This window comes from Nicotiana tomentosiformis, chromosome 4 (genome assembly GCF_000390325.3).
Source record: "Nicotiana tomentosiformis chromosome 4, ASM39032v3, whole genome shotgun sequence".
NCBI classification, from domain to species: domain Eukaryota; kingdom Viridiplantae; phylum Streptophyta; class Magnoliopsida; order Solanales; family Solanaceae; genus Nicotiana; species Nicotiana tomentosiformis.
Window position 1 is genome coordinate 33,941,035 of NC_090815.1, and position 14,829 is coordinate 33,955,863.

At 39.3% G+C, this 14,829-nt stretch overlaps 1 protein-coding gene across 3 annotated transcripts; it reads left to right on the forward strand.

Annotated features, from left to right (window-relative positions):
• Positions 1-991: 991 nt before the first annotated feature.
• LOC104085815 (DExH-box ATP-dependent RNA helicase DExH12-like) lies at positions 992-13,453 on the forward strand. 3 transcript variants are annotated; one of them, XM_070199717.1, is made up of 4 exons: positions 992-9,919; positions 10,051-10,136; positions 12,979-13,048; positions 13,122-13,453. In XM_070199717.1, the coding sequence occupies exon 1, from the start codon at positions 1,245-1,247 to the stop codon at positions 7,587-7,589; it is 6,345 nt and encodes a 2,114-aa protein (XP_070055818.1). In that variant the 5' UTR covers positions 992-1,244; the 3' UTR covers positions 7,590-9,919; positions 10,051-10,136; positions 12,979-13,048; positions 13,122-13,453. The 3 variants fall into 3 exon arrangements, with proteins under 3 accessions (XP_070055818.1, XP_070055816.1, XP_070055817.1); XM_070199715.1 differs by having other exon boundaries at positions 992-10,136; XM_070199716.1 differs by having other exon boundaries at positions 992-10,136; positions 13,132-13,453.
• Positions 13,454-14,829: the final 1,376 nt, after the last annotated feature.

The window sequence follows — 14,829 nt, forward strand, 5'->3', positions numbered from 1 at the left end:
ATAACAAAAAAGAGTTTAAAAATCAAATAAAAGTTTACTTCATACTTTTGCTTACATATATAATGAAGTAAACCTACATGCCAGAGAAAGAAACATCACAAAAATAAGTCACTATTCAAAAAAGGTTATTTTTTTCTTTTTGAAGAATGTTTGCCTGACGAGTCAATTTGTATAAATGGACATCAAACAAATAGCAAAACTTTAGCTATACAATTGATATCATTAATTTCAATTTTGCACCTTATAGGAATTGAAGGATATAAGCTGAGATTTTTTCATTTAGCTGCAGTCAAGCTAACATTGCAAGGGTATAATACTTTTTTCATTGAAGAATATTAGTTGTGAATCATTAGATTATATGAAAGGTTTTTTTTCTCGAATTTCAACAAGAGGGATATTAGTTTCTAATTGATATTTTCTATATCGATTTTCAAGTGTAACAAAATATATATTTTAAAAAAATAAAATTGGTATGACGTGAATTGTATTTTAAAAAATGTAAATAAATTATTTCGAAATGAGATTATTATTTAAAATATAACATAATTTAAAAATAAAAGGATAAGATATTTTTGAATTTTAGTAGAGAGTTTTTTAAATTATTATAACAGAAGTCATATCATGGATAAAATCAAGTAACCAAGATATTATGGAATATTTACATAAATATCTGGCCAGATTTATATTTTAGTTTTTATAGCTAATATACATAGATGATATACCGACAATACGTGATTATACATATATTACATATGAATTATATATAAATTACATATCCTTCAACTTTTATATTTAATTACACGTAATATAAAAATAAGATAACTCAAAGACTATCTATTAATATTTTTTATTAATTCACAGTTACATTTAAAATAAGAAGTGATATTATTAGAGGTAAAACATTACCGTAAAAATTAATTAGAACTTACAAGAAAACATTTTTCCTTCAAACATTTCCTCAAAAGCTTTTTATTTTTTATTTTTAATCCAAATCGAATTGGGATTGGGATTGAAACCGCATAGCTCCTCCGCCAATTCCGACTGGGATTGGGATTGAAACCGGCAATGTAGGCCAACTGGAATTGGGATTGAGCTCCTCCGCCAACTAGTATATATATTGAACCTGATCTCCGTCCAACTCCATCCCTTATATTCTCCCTCCCTCCAATTCACTTCACATCAGAATCTCTCCCTCCCTCCAATTCAAATTCAAATTCAAATTCAAACTAGGTGTAGGTTTTGTGATGGGCCATTTGGAAGCACAAGCAGTGTATGAATACGGAGCCAACTCACCTGAGTCTCTTTATGGGAAAATAGACCCCAAAACATTTGGTGATCGTGCTTACAAGGGTAGACCTGACAAGGCTGCTAGGAAGCGCGAACCACTACTTGTCTCTGATTGGCATAGACAAAGCAAGAAGAGACGGTTACTTGAAAGTGTTCTTACTTCAACTGAGGAAGAAGGTGTTTACCAGCCTAAAACCAAGCAAACGAGGGCTGCTTATGAGGCCCTGCTCAGCCTCATTCAGCAGCAACTTGGTGACCAACCATTGAATATTGTTACTGCTGCAGCTGATGAGATATTGGCTGTCTTAAAAAATGACTACTTTACCAACCCTGATAAGAAGAAAAACCAGATTGAAAACCTGTTAAATTCCGTATCAAATGAGGTGTTTGACCAGTTGGTGTCGATTGGGCGACTCATCACTGATTATCAAGATGATGGCGATGCACCTATGGATGATGATGTTGGTGTAGCTGTTCAGTTTGAGGAGAATGAAGAAGAAGAAGAAGAGAGTGACCTTGATGATGAAGAGGATGAGGACAATGATGTGCTGGATGCCGACTGTTCTAGTGCTATGCCTATCATTGCTGATTATGAGATGCGTGAGGCGGATGACGGAATGTCCTTGAATGTTCAGGACGTAGATGCTTATTGGCTTCAAAGAAAGATCTCTCAAGCTTATGAGCCCCAGATCGATCCGCAACAGAGCCAAAAGCTTGCTGAAGAGGTTCTCAAAACTCTTGCTGAAGGCGATGATCGTGAAGTAGAAACCAAGCTACTGTTGCATCTCCAATTTGATAAGTTCAGTCTCATCAAATATCTTCTGAGGAATCGGCTAAAGGTAGTATGGTGTACCCGTCTTGCACGGGCCGAAGACCAATCGAAAAGGAAGGAAATTGAACAAGAGATGTTGCGGTTGGGGCCGGATCATGCCGCGGTACTAGAGCAGTTGCACGCTACTAGGGCTACTGCAAAAGAGAGGCAGCTGCATTTGGAGAAAAGCATTAGGGAAGAAGCTCGGCATCTCAAAGATGGTGACAGAGATAATGATAATGCTTGGTTAATGGGGAAACACCAGCTGCTTGATCTTGACAGCCTTGCATTTCATCAAGGTAGTCTGTCGATGGCAAATAAAAAATGCGAGCTTCCAGTGGGGTCTTATAGGAATCATAAGAAGGGGTATGAGGAAGTTCACGTGCCAGCACTGAAGCCAAAGCCACTAGCCCCTGGAGAAGAGCTTGTGAAGATCTCCTCCTTTCCGGTGTGGGCTCAACCAGCGTTCAGTGGGATGACCCAATTGAATAGGGTTCAGAGTAAAGTATATGAGACTGCCCTCTTTTCCCCAGAGAACATCTTGCTCTGTGCTCCAACGGGTGCTGGGAAGACCAATGTAGCTATGCTCACTATACTTCAGCAAATCGCTCTAAACCGCAACTTAGATGGATCATTCAACCACACCAATTATAAGATTGTGTATGTGGCACCTATGAAAGCCCTTGTTTCTGAAGTGGTTGGCAATCTCTCCAAGCGTTTGGAACATTACGGTGTCAAGGTGAAAGAGTTGAGCGGTGATCAAACATTAACTCGTCAACAGATTGAAGGGACTCAAATTATTGTGACTACCCCTGAGAAGTGGGATATTATAACTAGAAAGTCAGGCGATCGCACCTATATGCAGCTTGTTAAACTTGTTATTATTGATGAGATACATCTCCTGCATGACAATCGAGGTCCTGTCTTGGAGAGTATCATTGCAAGAACTATCAGACAGATTGAAATCACAAAAGAGCATATTCGGCTTGTTGGATTGTCAGCAACTCTTCCAAATTATCAGGATGTGGCTTTGTTTTTGCGAGTTGATCTGAATAAAGGACTCTTCCATTTTGACAATAGCTATAGACCTGTACCGTTAGCTCAACAGTATATTGGAATTACTGTTAAGAAGCCACTGCAGAGGTTCCAGTTGATGAATGATATTTGCTATGAGAAGGTGATTAGTATTGCAGGAAAGCATCAGGTGCTTATCTTTGTTCATTCTAGGAAGGAAACAACTAAAACAGCTCAAGCAATCCGGCATGCTGCACTTGGTAATGACACCCTTACTAAGTTTTTGAAGGAGGATGGTTTAACTCGGGAAATTTTACAGTCTCAAACTGAGCTTATCAAGAGCAATGATCTCAAAGATCTTTTACCATATGGTTTTGCAATTCACCATGCGGGTTTGGTCAGAACTGATCGGCAGCTTGTGGAGGAGCTTTTTGCTGATGGACATGTGCAAGTGTTGGTCTCAACTGCAACTTTAGCTTGGGGTGTAAATTTACCTGCACATACTGTCATTATAAAAGGTACCAAGATTTACAATCCTGAAAAAGGAGCATGGACTGAACTCAGTCCTCTTGATGTTATGCAAATGCTTGGCCGTGCTGGAAGGCCTCAATATGACACTTATGGTGAAGGAATCATCATAACTGAACACAGTGAACTGCAATATTATCTTTCTTTGATGAATCAACAGCTTCCTATTGAAAGTCAATTTATATCCAAGTTGGCTGATCAATTGAATGCAGAGATTGTTCTTGGGACAGTACAGAATGTCAAAGAGGCATGCAAGTGGCTCCTATATACTTACCTCTATGTTCGCATGGTACAGAATCCCACACTTTATGGTCTAGCTGCGGATGCCCTCGAAACTGATTATGCTTTGGAGGGAAGGCGTGCTGACTTGGTTTATTCTGCTGCTACGTTGCTGGACAAGAGTAACTTGGTTAAGTACGATAAGAGAAGTGGATATTTCCAGGTGACTGACCTGGGGCGCATTGCGAGCTATTATTACATAACTCATGGGACAATTTCCGCGTACAATGAGCATTTGAAGCCCATCACGGGTGATATTGAACTTTGTAGGCTTTTCTCTCTTAGTGAGGAATTCAAATATGTAACAGTCAGACAAGATGAGAAAATAGAATTGGCAAAGCTTCTAGATCGTGTCCCTATTCCGATAAAAGAGAGTCTTGAGGAGCCTAGCGCCAAGATCAATGTTCTACTGCAGGCGTATATTTCACGGCTGAAGCTTGAAGGGTTGTCTCTATCATCCGACATGGTTTATATATCTCAAAGTGCTGCACGTCTGATGCGAGCCCTTTTTGAGATTGTTCTGAAGAGAGGATGGGCTAAGTTAGCTGAGAAGACCTTGAAATGGTGCAAAATGATAAGTAAGAGGATGTGGAGCGTACAAACACCACTCCGCCAATTCCACGACATTTCAAATGAGATCTTGATGAAGTTGGAGAAGAAAGATCTTGCTTGGGAGCGTTATTACGATCTTTCATCACAAGAGTTGGGAGAGCTTATCCGGTTCCCGAAGAAGGGTAGAACGTTACACAAGTGTATTCATCAGTTCCCGAAGCTGAACCTCGCAGCACATGTTCAGCCAATTACCCGGTCAGTCTTGAGGGTAGAATTGACCATTACACCGGATTTCCAGTGGGAGGACGCGGTCCATGGTTTTGTAGAACCTTTCTGGGTGATTGTTGAAGACAATGATGGGGAATATATTCTTCATCATGAATATTTCATGCTGAAGAAGCAATATATTGATAAAGACCAGACTTTGAACTTCACAGTCCCAATATATGAGCCATTGCCCCTTCAGTATTTCATTCGTGTTGTCTCTGACAGGTGGTTAGGGTCTGAGACTGTTTTGCCAGTCTCTTTCCTACACCTGACTTTGCCAGAAAAATATCTTCCTCCCACTGAGTTACTAGACTTACAACCTCTGCCAGTTACTGCATTGAGGCATCCAGCATATGAAGCACTTTATCAAGATTTTAAGCATTTCAATCCGGTTCAGACTCAGGTATTCACCGTTTTGTACAATTCAGATGACAATGTCTTGGTTGCAGCTCCAACTGGTAGTGGGAAGACCATTTGCGCTGAATTTGCCATATTGAGGAATCATCAGAAAGGACCTGATAATATCGGTCGTACTGTGTATATAGCTCCACTAGAGGCTCTGGCCAAGGAGCAGTTCAGTGATTGGAAGAAGAAATTTGCAGACTCTCTGGGAATTAGAGTTGTTAAATTAATTGGGGAGACTGCCAAAGATCTGAAGCTGTTAGAGAAGGGTCAGTTAATTATCAGCACGCCTGAGAAATGGGATGCTTTATCTCGTCGCTGGAAACAGCGAAAGCATGTTCAGCAAGTCAGTCTTTTCATTATTGATGAATTGCACCTGATTGGTGGTCAAGGTGGCCCAATCCTGGAGGTGATTGTCTCTCGGATGAGATATATTTCAAGCCGGGTTGAGAACAAGATCCGCATCGTTGCTTTGTCAACTTCCCTAGCTAATGCCAAGGATTTGGGAGAATGGATTGGGGCTACATCTCATGGGCTCTTCAACTTTCCTTCTGGTGTTAGGCCCGTGCCACTGGATATTCACATTCAAGGTGTTGATATTGCCAACTTTGAAGCTAGGATGCAAGCCATGACAAAACACACATATACTGCAATTGTCCAACATGCAAGGAAAGGAAAGCCTGCAATTGTGTACGTTCCCACGAGGAAGCATGCACGCCTGACTGCTGTTGATCTGATGAGTTATTCTAGTATGGACAGAGAAGACACACCTATGTTTCTGCTACGATCTGCAGAAGAGCTGGAGCCTTTTGTGGAGAGGATCAATGAACCTATGCTGAAAGAGACACTCAAGTATGGTGTGGGCTTCTTGCATGACGGATTGAGCGGCACTGATCAGGAAATAGTGAAGACGTTGTTTGAAACTGGATGGATTCAAGTATGTGTAATGAACAGTACAATGTGTTGGGGAGTACCACTATCTGCCCATTTGGTGGTGGTGACGGGAACACAGTACTATGATGGTAGGGAAAATATGCACACTGATTATCCAGTTCCTGATTTGTTGAAGATGATGGGTCATGCCAGTCGACCTCTTGTAGATAGCTGTGGGAAGTGTGTCATCCTTTGCCATGCACCACGCAAGGACTACTACAAGAAGTTCTTGTATGATGCATTCCCTGTTGAAAGCCATCTGCAACACTATGTCCATGACAATTTGATTGCTGAGGTGGTTGTGGGAGTTATTCAGAACAAGCAGGATGCGGTGGATTACCTAACATGGACCTTCATGTATAGAAGGCTGACACAGAATCCAAACTACTACAATCTGCAGGGTGTTAGTCACAGGCATCTGTCGGACCACCTCTCAGAGCTGGTGGAGAATGCTATCAGTGACTTGGAGGCAAGCAAATGCGTTGCTGTTGAGGATGACTTTTTGCTTTCACCTCTGAACCTTGGCATGATAGCGTCATACTATTATATCAGTTACACAACAATAGAGCGATTTAGCTCTTCCCTGACCTCCAAAACGAAGTTGAAGGGCTTACTGGAAATATTGGCTTCAGCGTCAGAGTATGAACGGTTGCCGATAAGACCAGGTGAAGAGGAGTTGACAAGAAGGTTGATTAATCACCAGCGTTTCTCCTTTGAGAATCCGAAATACACAGATCCTCACGCCAAGGCTAGCGCTCTTTTACAAGCCCATTTCTCTAGGCAAGTGGTGGGTGGAAATCTTGCTTCTGACCAGCAAGAGGTGCTTCTTTCTGCTATTAGGCTGCTTCAAGCAATGGTTGATGTTGTTTCCAGTAACAAATGGCTTAGTCTAGCACTTCTAGCAATGGAGGTGAGCCAGATGGTGACACAGGGAATGTGGGAACATGACTCGATGCTTCTTCAGGTTCCACACTTTACAAATGAATTGGCTAAGAAGTGCCAAGAAAATCCAGGAAAGAGTGTAGAGACAGTGTTTGATTTAGTGGAGATGGAAGATGACGAGAGGCGTGAGCTCTTGCAAATGTCGGACTTACAGCTTATGGATGTTGCCCGGTTTTGTAATCGGTTTCCAAACATTGATTTGACATATGATGTGTTGAACCGTGATAATGTGAGTGCTGGAGACAATGTGAGTGTGCAGGTAACCCTTGAGCGAGATCTTGAAGGTAGAACAGAGGTTGGACCTGTTTTTGCACCTAGATATCCCACAACCAAGGAAGAAGGATGGTGGCTTGTTGTCGGCGATGCAAAGAGCAACCAACTGCTGGCCATTAAGAGAGTTACCTTGCAAAGGAAGTCCAGTGTCAAGCTCAATTTTTCTGCACCTGCAGAAGCTGGAACGAGGACCTACACACTCTATTTCCTGTGCGATTCTTATCTGGGTTGTGACCAGGAGTATATTTTTACACTTGATGTTAAAACGGCAATGATTAAAGAGGACAGTGAAAGAGTCTGATGTAGTTTTTTTTTTGAGAACTTTCCCTATATGCTTGATTTATTACTGTAGAGTATAGACAAGCTAGTGGTGTTTAGTTATGTGGCCTTTTATTGTGGATCCTACCTTTGTGATTAATATATTTCTATGGTCTGTGAGATGTTAAGGGCTAAGAACTCTGTCTGTCTTTCACTTGTAATTATGAAGGATTACACTACTTTGTGTAGTTCCTGTTTATAGCTTTAGTAATTGGTTTTTAAGGCTCTGGTAAGATGTCATTTTATGTTCATTTGATATCATTATTGTGTTTCTCACTTGGAGGTTTCTGCCTTCTCCCTTCTCCGTTTCTTGGCGTTACAAATCTTCCAGATATACAACTTAGTTTTTACCTATTTTCCTTGTCCTGGTTATCTTTGTAGTGGTATTACATTTTCAATTTCTTTGTGAAGTGGAAGCTTTTATTTGGTCTTAAAATTAGTAGTAAGAAGCTAAAGAAGGTGAAAAGATAGCTCTTTTCATGTGTTATTGGTATTGGGAAGCGAGAGAGATATTTTTGCGCCAAATACGTGTTATACCACTTGTCTCTATTTGCTTTTCTAAAAAACGAGAAATAATAGTTCTTATCTCTGCTTTTCCTTCCCTGGCTCTCTCCCTAAATGGTTTTATATCTGAATTCAAGGGGGCAAGACGGAGGGTCCAACAACACCGTGTTCCTCCATCTCATAAATTACAAAAGATGAAAGGTTCCATTACCACGCCTCTTGAAGCGGATAAAGGTGACCTAATTTATTCCATTTAACGCACTTTTGGGTATTGAGCTAGGGCTAGAAGCGACGCATGCGCCCGCCGTCCGCTTGCCGACCCGCAGTAGGGGCCTTTGGCCCCCAAGGGCACATGTCGTTGGCTAAGTCATCGCGGCGGAAGAGCCGCGGTGTCCGCCTTGAAGTACAATTTCCATCGAGCGGCGGGTAGAATCCTTTGCATGAGTGTTTGTGTCTCAATAAATGGAATTTAGCTGTCATTTTATATTTATAATTTATCTTTATTCTTGTCCTGTTCATGGTGTTCTTACTTTAGACCTCTAAATATTTGCTGGATCGCTTTGCTTCTTATATTGAGAATAGCTTGTCTGTTTGACGAATTCTTTCTGCTTTAGCTTTTGTTCTGATGCTTTTTTGGAATATTTATTTGTACTATATTTTTTCAATTTTCTGATAACAATGAGGAGATACTTTTGTAATGTATTTGGAAGGTGCTAGCTTAACCTTAACTGCTAGATAATTTGTTCTTTTTTCCTTCTATTTTGCTATCTGAACAATAAAATGCTCCTTCTAAAGATATTATTAGTGACTGTTGAAGACCCAATTTGATACATATCATTTGACCCACTTCAAGGCCCTTTTCAATCTAATAGTGTATCGTATCTCCATCTTTATCTAGTTTCCTCACGTCATTTATTCCTCTGGGTGTCTCCCCCATTATCCCCCCCCATACCCACCCTTTTTCCCCATCTACCTTCTCATCTCTTGCCTCTGTAATATGTGTTGTCCTCAGATTTCTCTACCCTTCCTCTGCTGTGGCACAGAGAATTGTGGCACGGTGAATCGTGATCATTTTGTACACCTTGAACCATCTATTTTATTTATATTTGATATAGAATGAAATGCTATTGCAACTAGTTTGGATAAGTATAGGGTGTTCTATTTCTCATTCTGTAACTTTGCCTCAATCAAACTAGTTGTGGTCGGCTGTATGGATTCTCTTTATATGGTAAACTATGGTCACTATGGCAAGAGTGCAGTAGAAGATATTCTGAAGGAATATTCATGAATAGTGTGAAGCATATTTGTCTATGCATTTGGTCTCTCAGTATAAACAAAAAGATGTAAGTGACTTGAGGATGGCTTAAGAGTTTGTCCTCTTAAGCGCTTACTTTGGCTTGCGTGTATGAAATACTCTTGCAACAACAACGCCCCAATTCTAAACTGGTCGGGGTGCTGTATAAGTATTCTTACAAAAAAAAAATTTGTTTGCTGGATTTTGTTACAGGTGCTGCTTTCTTTTCCAGGAATACTAATAACTAAAATAGGTGGTATTGCGCTGCTTCTCATTTGCTTGATCAAGCTTTTTGGTATTTGATGATTAGTAGCACAATTGGGGCCATTTGTGAACTAGATTCCTGAATCTACAGTAGAGATGTAGTTTCTGCAATTCTTTGTTGGACTTGGCACTAATAGGCACTACTGATGTGTGGGAAACGATTTGAAGGTGAATTTTGGCTCTGTGTAAGGTTGAAATTTGCAAACAATGGCTGTGAAGGTGGAGAAGAGGACTTGCCAAGGGATGCAAAGGTTGTCAAAACATTGCTAAAATCAATGGGTGTTGGTGACTATGAGCCTCGAGTTGTGCATCAGTTTTAGAACTGCACCATCAATATTTAATTGATTTACTGACGGATGCTCAAGTCTACTCATGCGTGCAGGGAAGGTTGCCATTGACTCTGATGATATCAAGCTTGCCGTTCAGCTGAAAGTTAATTTCAGCTTCTCACAACCCCTGCCACAGCAGGTACTAAGTCTTATTAGATCCTTCATTCTTGTGATGGTATTCATTAATCCAAGACGTAAATGCATGCCTTTCTTAGAGACCTCTTAGGGGTGTGGTGAAACTGATAACCTTAGCCTTCTCTTGTCTAGGAAGGATAATTAAAATAGGGACTTACTGAATCGAAGGGTTATATGATGTTAACTAAAATGATAGGCTTGGAGTAAAATATGGTTCCTTTGCAACTGGAACAAACATGTTACTTTAGGATCGTTTGGTATAATGGCGGGACATGGGGTGGGATATCCCATGGGATTAGTTATCCCACCTTCTATATGGGAACTAATCCCATCATTTTAGAGTAAAGTTATTCCGGAATTAGCTAATATCCCAAACCAAATATGGGATAAAGTTAATCCAAACTTTATCCTGGGATTATTATTCTTATTACATGTACCAAACGACCCCTAAGAGTGATGAGAAACCTTAATTCTGAGCTTGAAGTAGTACTATCACTTTACCCCAATTTTGCTGATCCTTTTTCCTTTTTGAATGTACAGTATGTGGTAATTTCACAGTTCAGCAGAACCAATTTCCTCTAACTTGAACATCTGTTGTGTCGCTTATGAACAAGCTAGAAGTGAAAAATAATCATGACTGCCACTAAAGTATAGCATTTATTTGTGAAATGTGTACGAAAAGTTGTCAAACTTATAATTTTGACAATACTTTTGTGGAAAATTTTCAAATTTATCTTTTCGCAATACCTTTATGGAAATATTTTTACGGATTTATAATAGTTAACCCTAAAGAGTATTCCATTCAGAGAAGAGAGAAGTGAGATTATGCAATTAGTTTAACCACTATTAATCTTTTTAAGCTTGGAAATTATGCTTCTACTTATTATCGCACTCACATGTAAAGAGTTAAAATGCAAGGTGTTCAAAACTGTTTGCGAGTGCTCTTCGTTTAATTTTGCAAATAACAGAACACAAAGGTATTTTGTATTTTATCCGCCGACAAGTAATATGGGGAAAAACAACAAGAAAAAGGAGGTGGGTTATGGTGGTTAATGCAGAATAGTTTAATTATTTGAATCACCTCAATGCAAAATTGTTAATAGAGCAGATTGGTTATAGAGGATTTTGGATGTTATGTTCTATCTCTAACTCATAATATAGGTATTGCTTATTGGTACTTTGATCATGTGAGAAGGTACGGGAGAAAAAAATATATTATTGATATCATCTATCAAGTGTTTTACAATAGCCCTATTTATAACTTTTACACAATACTTATTCTACTCCTATTCCACGTGGGACTAGTGTTATTTACATAACTATCTAACACTCCCCCTCAAGCCCGTGCATACAAATCATATATACCGAGCTTGTTACATATGTAACTAATACGAGGACCAGTGAGGGACGTGGTGAAATATCTGCAAGCTGATCATTCGACTTAACAAACTTTGTAGCAATATCTCCTGAGAGTATCTTTTCTCTGACAAAGTGACGATCAATCTCAATGTGTTTAGTTTCTCATGGAACACCGGATATGATGCAATATGAAAGGCAGCTTGATTATGTAAATGATGTTTTTTAATTCTTCCCTGGACAATTGTCATCAAGGGGCAAGTTGGTCAACTCATACAGATAATGTGTTCTAGTTACTGAAAAATTAAATTGAGGTTTATATAATATTGCATTGAGTGTGAGTACAGTGGAGAAAAACCTTAAAAGATTTCTCTGTAACTAATCATCTTTTTTGTTTTCTTTTGGTGTTTTGTTTCTTAAAAGCTTGTTTGGACTAATAGGTGGTGGAGGATTGACGTAGATCTGTAATTTGCTGTTGCTAACAGGGTCATCTATTGTATTCCAACTCCTTGTCCACATCAAATTTTTTACCAACTCTAATGCTGGTCAGGACTGATGGAGTTCTTTCTCGAATTAGAGAAAAGAGACACAAAATTCCTCTTCTGCTACTTTTTCTATGACATGAAGATGTTATTTTGAAAAACCAAAACAAAGAGGACATAGCGGTCAATCAAAGTAAAGGGATAACATGTTGATCTGTGGTTCCTCATTTGATAATTCTCCAAAAGTTAAAAGGTGTATGGTAGTTGAGGTTTCGCCTCTTCTTCTTCTTCTTCTTCTTCTTCTTCTTCTTCTTAACTCAACTATTTATATTGATTACGCTAAACACAGCTTTAGAGGCTTACAAGATAAGGCAGTAGAAAAGAAGTCTCACTTCTAGCTTTTAGTCTTAAGCAGGCAGCGGCAGTCAGGAATGAAGTTTGAACATTGTATAGCATTCCTTGAAAATCTTATACAACTGCACCAACAAATGCATAACGTGCAATTTAGGATATTGGTTTCAAGGTATAAAAAATATTCTTAAGATACCAAGTTGCTTAAGCAGCTCGAGAGCAACTTACCTGGCTGCAGGTGGTAGAGGATTTAAACATTTGAATTTTGCATTCGTTGTGACCCCATGTGTATAACATATCTAATGATCTCCTTGTCTGGTTAACGCTAGCTTATGTAATGTAAACACTACTTCTTGCGTTTAACACCTTAAATTTCTGTCCAGTGTTAGTCGATCTTGTCTGTGCCTTTTTTCTTTTTGTGGGATAAGGTTGCTTTTGTGCTTGCTGGTATTCTGTTCTGTTGCTTCATGTCATGGTGACCCTTTTTCTGCATCTTATGCTTTTCTGAACCTGTATATTGTTGCTTTCTCTTCTGTTAATTTTTGTAACTCTTACTTCTGAAAATAATCCTGCTTTTAGTTGGTAGTGACCAATAAAAAACAAAATTGGAAAAATGGAAGCTACTTTTGCTTGACCAGATTTAACTTCATTGTGCAGCTCTTTGTTGATGATTAAAAAATTAAGCAACTACTATTCCACTCAACAACATTTCTGACATGTGGATCCGGTAAGTAGAATAGATAAATTCACATAGTTGGACTACATGTGCTACTTTAGATAACTGATTCTGACAACTTCAGGTTGTTCCAGATAATGAGAACAGGGCCTTGCACTCCATGCAATCAAGATTTGTTCTAGGAAGGTGGTTGGGGGACTTTCGTCCCATTATTTTTCAATTTAGTTGCCTTTACATGACACATTTTCAAGCTTTGGCATTCTTTCTTGCAAGATAGCTACTGATTCTAATGGCCAGTCAAAGGGTTATGGTTTTGTACAATATGACAATGAAATCTGCTCAAGGTGCCATAGATAAGTTAAATGGTATGCTCATGAATGATAAGCAAGTATATGTTGGGCATTTTCTCCGCAAACAGGAAAGAGAATCTGCAACTGGCACGACAAAATTCCAAAATGTCTATGTCAAAAATTTGTCAGACTCTACGACTGATGATGAGCTGAAGAAAGTTTTTGGTGAGTTCGGGAACATTACTAGTGCAGTAGTGATGAGAGATGCAGATGGAAAGTACAAGTGTTTTGGGTTCGTCAATTTTGAAACTGCAGAGGATGCTGCTAAGGCTGTTGAATCCTTAAATGGAAAGAAATTTGATGATAGGTATGTTGGGAAAGCACAGAAGAAATCTGAAAGAGAGCAAGAATTGAAACGCAAGTTTGAGCAGACTGCCAAGGAGGCGGTTGATAAATACCAAGGTCTTAACTTGTATGTAAAAAATTTGGATGACACCATTGATGATGAGAAGCTCAAGGAACTTTTTTCAGAGTTTGGTACGATAACTTCATGCAAGGTATACAATTTCTTGTGGATGAACTTTTCTTATGATTTCTGTTGATGGTACGTTACATATTTTCCTCTTTTCCCCTTTTTCCCTCTTCTCGTCTTCTTGAGCCGAGGGTCTATCGGAAATAACCTCTCTACTCCCTCGGGTAGGGGTAAGGTCTGCGTACACACTACCCTCCCCAGACCCCACTAGTGAGATTTCACTAGGTCGTCGTTGTTGTTGCCTGATGTCAGCAGCTGTCTAGGGCCGAGCCACGGGTGGACTGCACAAACTCCCATTGATGAGATGATCAGACGTGTATGTCACATTGCTTGCCATGAAAATTGTTGAAGATCCGATTTCTCAATATGCTAGCTGATGTACGAATCCTTTTTTTTTTGTTTGTCAAGTCTGCAGTTATGTCGACCCCAATGATCCAATCAGAATCTTCTTCCAGCAGTCTACTTCAGTCTCAACTCAGACATTGTTCATACGAATCACAGCCTGCTGAAAACTCGATATACTTCTTGTTTGAAGTTTCGCATGTCTGAGATACTTTTCTTTGGGTAATTTGCTTCAATGCTGTAGAGCTTACTTGTGTATATGAAGTACAATGCGGTTGGTATATGTTCCAAACCTTAAGTGTTCAGGGATTAGAGTGTATTTTATGAGTGTATATTTTTCAACACTAAACTCACCAAAATAATGAGCTTTATAAATAGGATGTAACATCTATCATCTTATTCCATATTTTCTTATAGTTATAGATGCTGCTAACATTTGGTTAACCATTTACTCCTTCGTGTGACTTGTTTTCTTCAGAAGGACTCAATGATAAACCAAATCACTCTGTAGGCAGTACGATGTGAGGGGTGGCTGTGACCTGGGGGGGGGGGGGGGTATAACTGTCTACTGTGACCTAAGTACTCTTTTCGTCCTAATTTGTTTTGGCACTTGACAAATTTCCAGAGCTTAAATTATCTATATTATATTAAAAGTACGAATGTCCTTA

Excerpts from the sequence above, each read along its gene's own strand:
- LOC104085815 (XM_070199715.1), top strand. The coding sequence starts at position 1,245 with ATGGGCCATTTGGAAGCACAAGCAGTGTATGAATACGGAGCCAACTCA.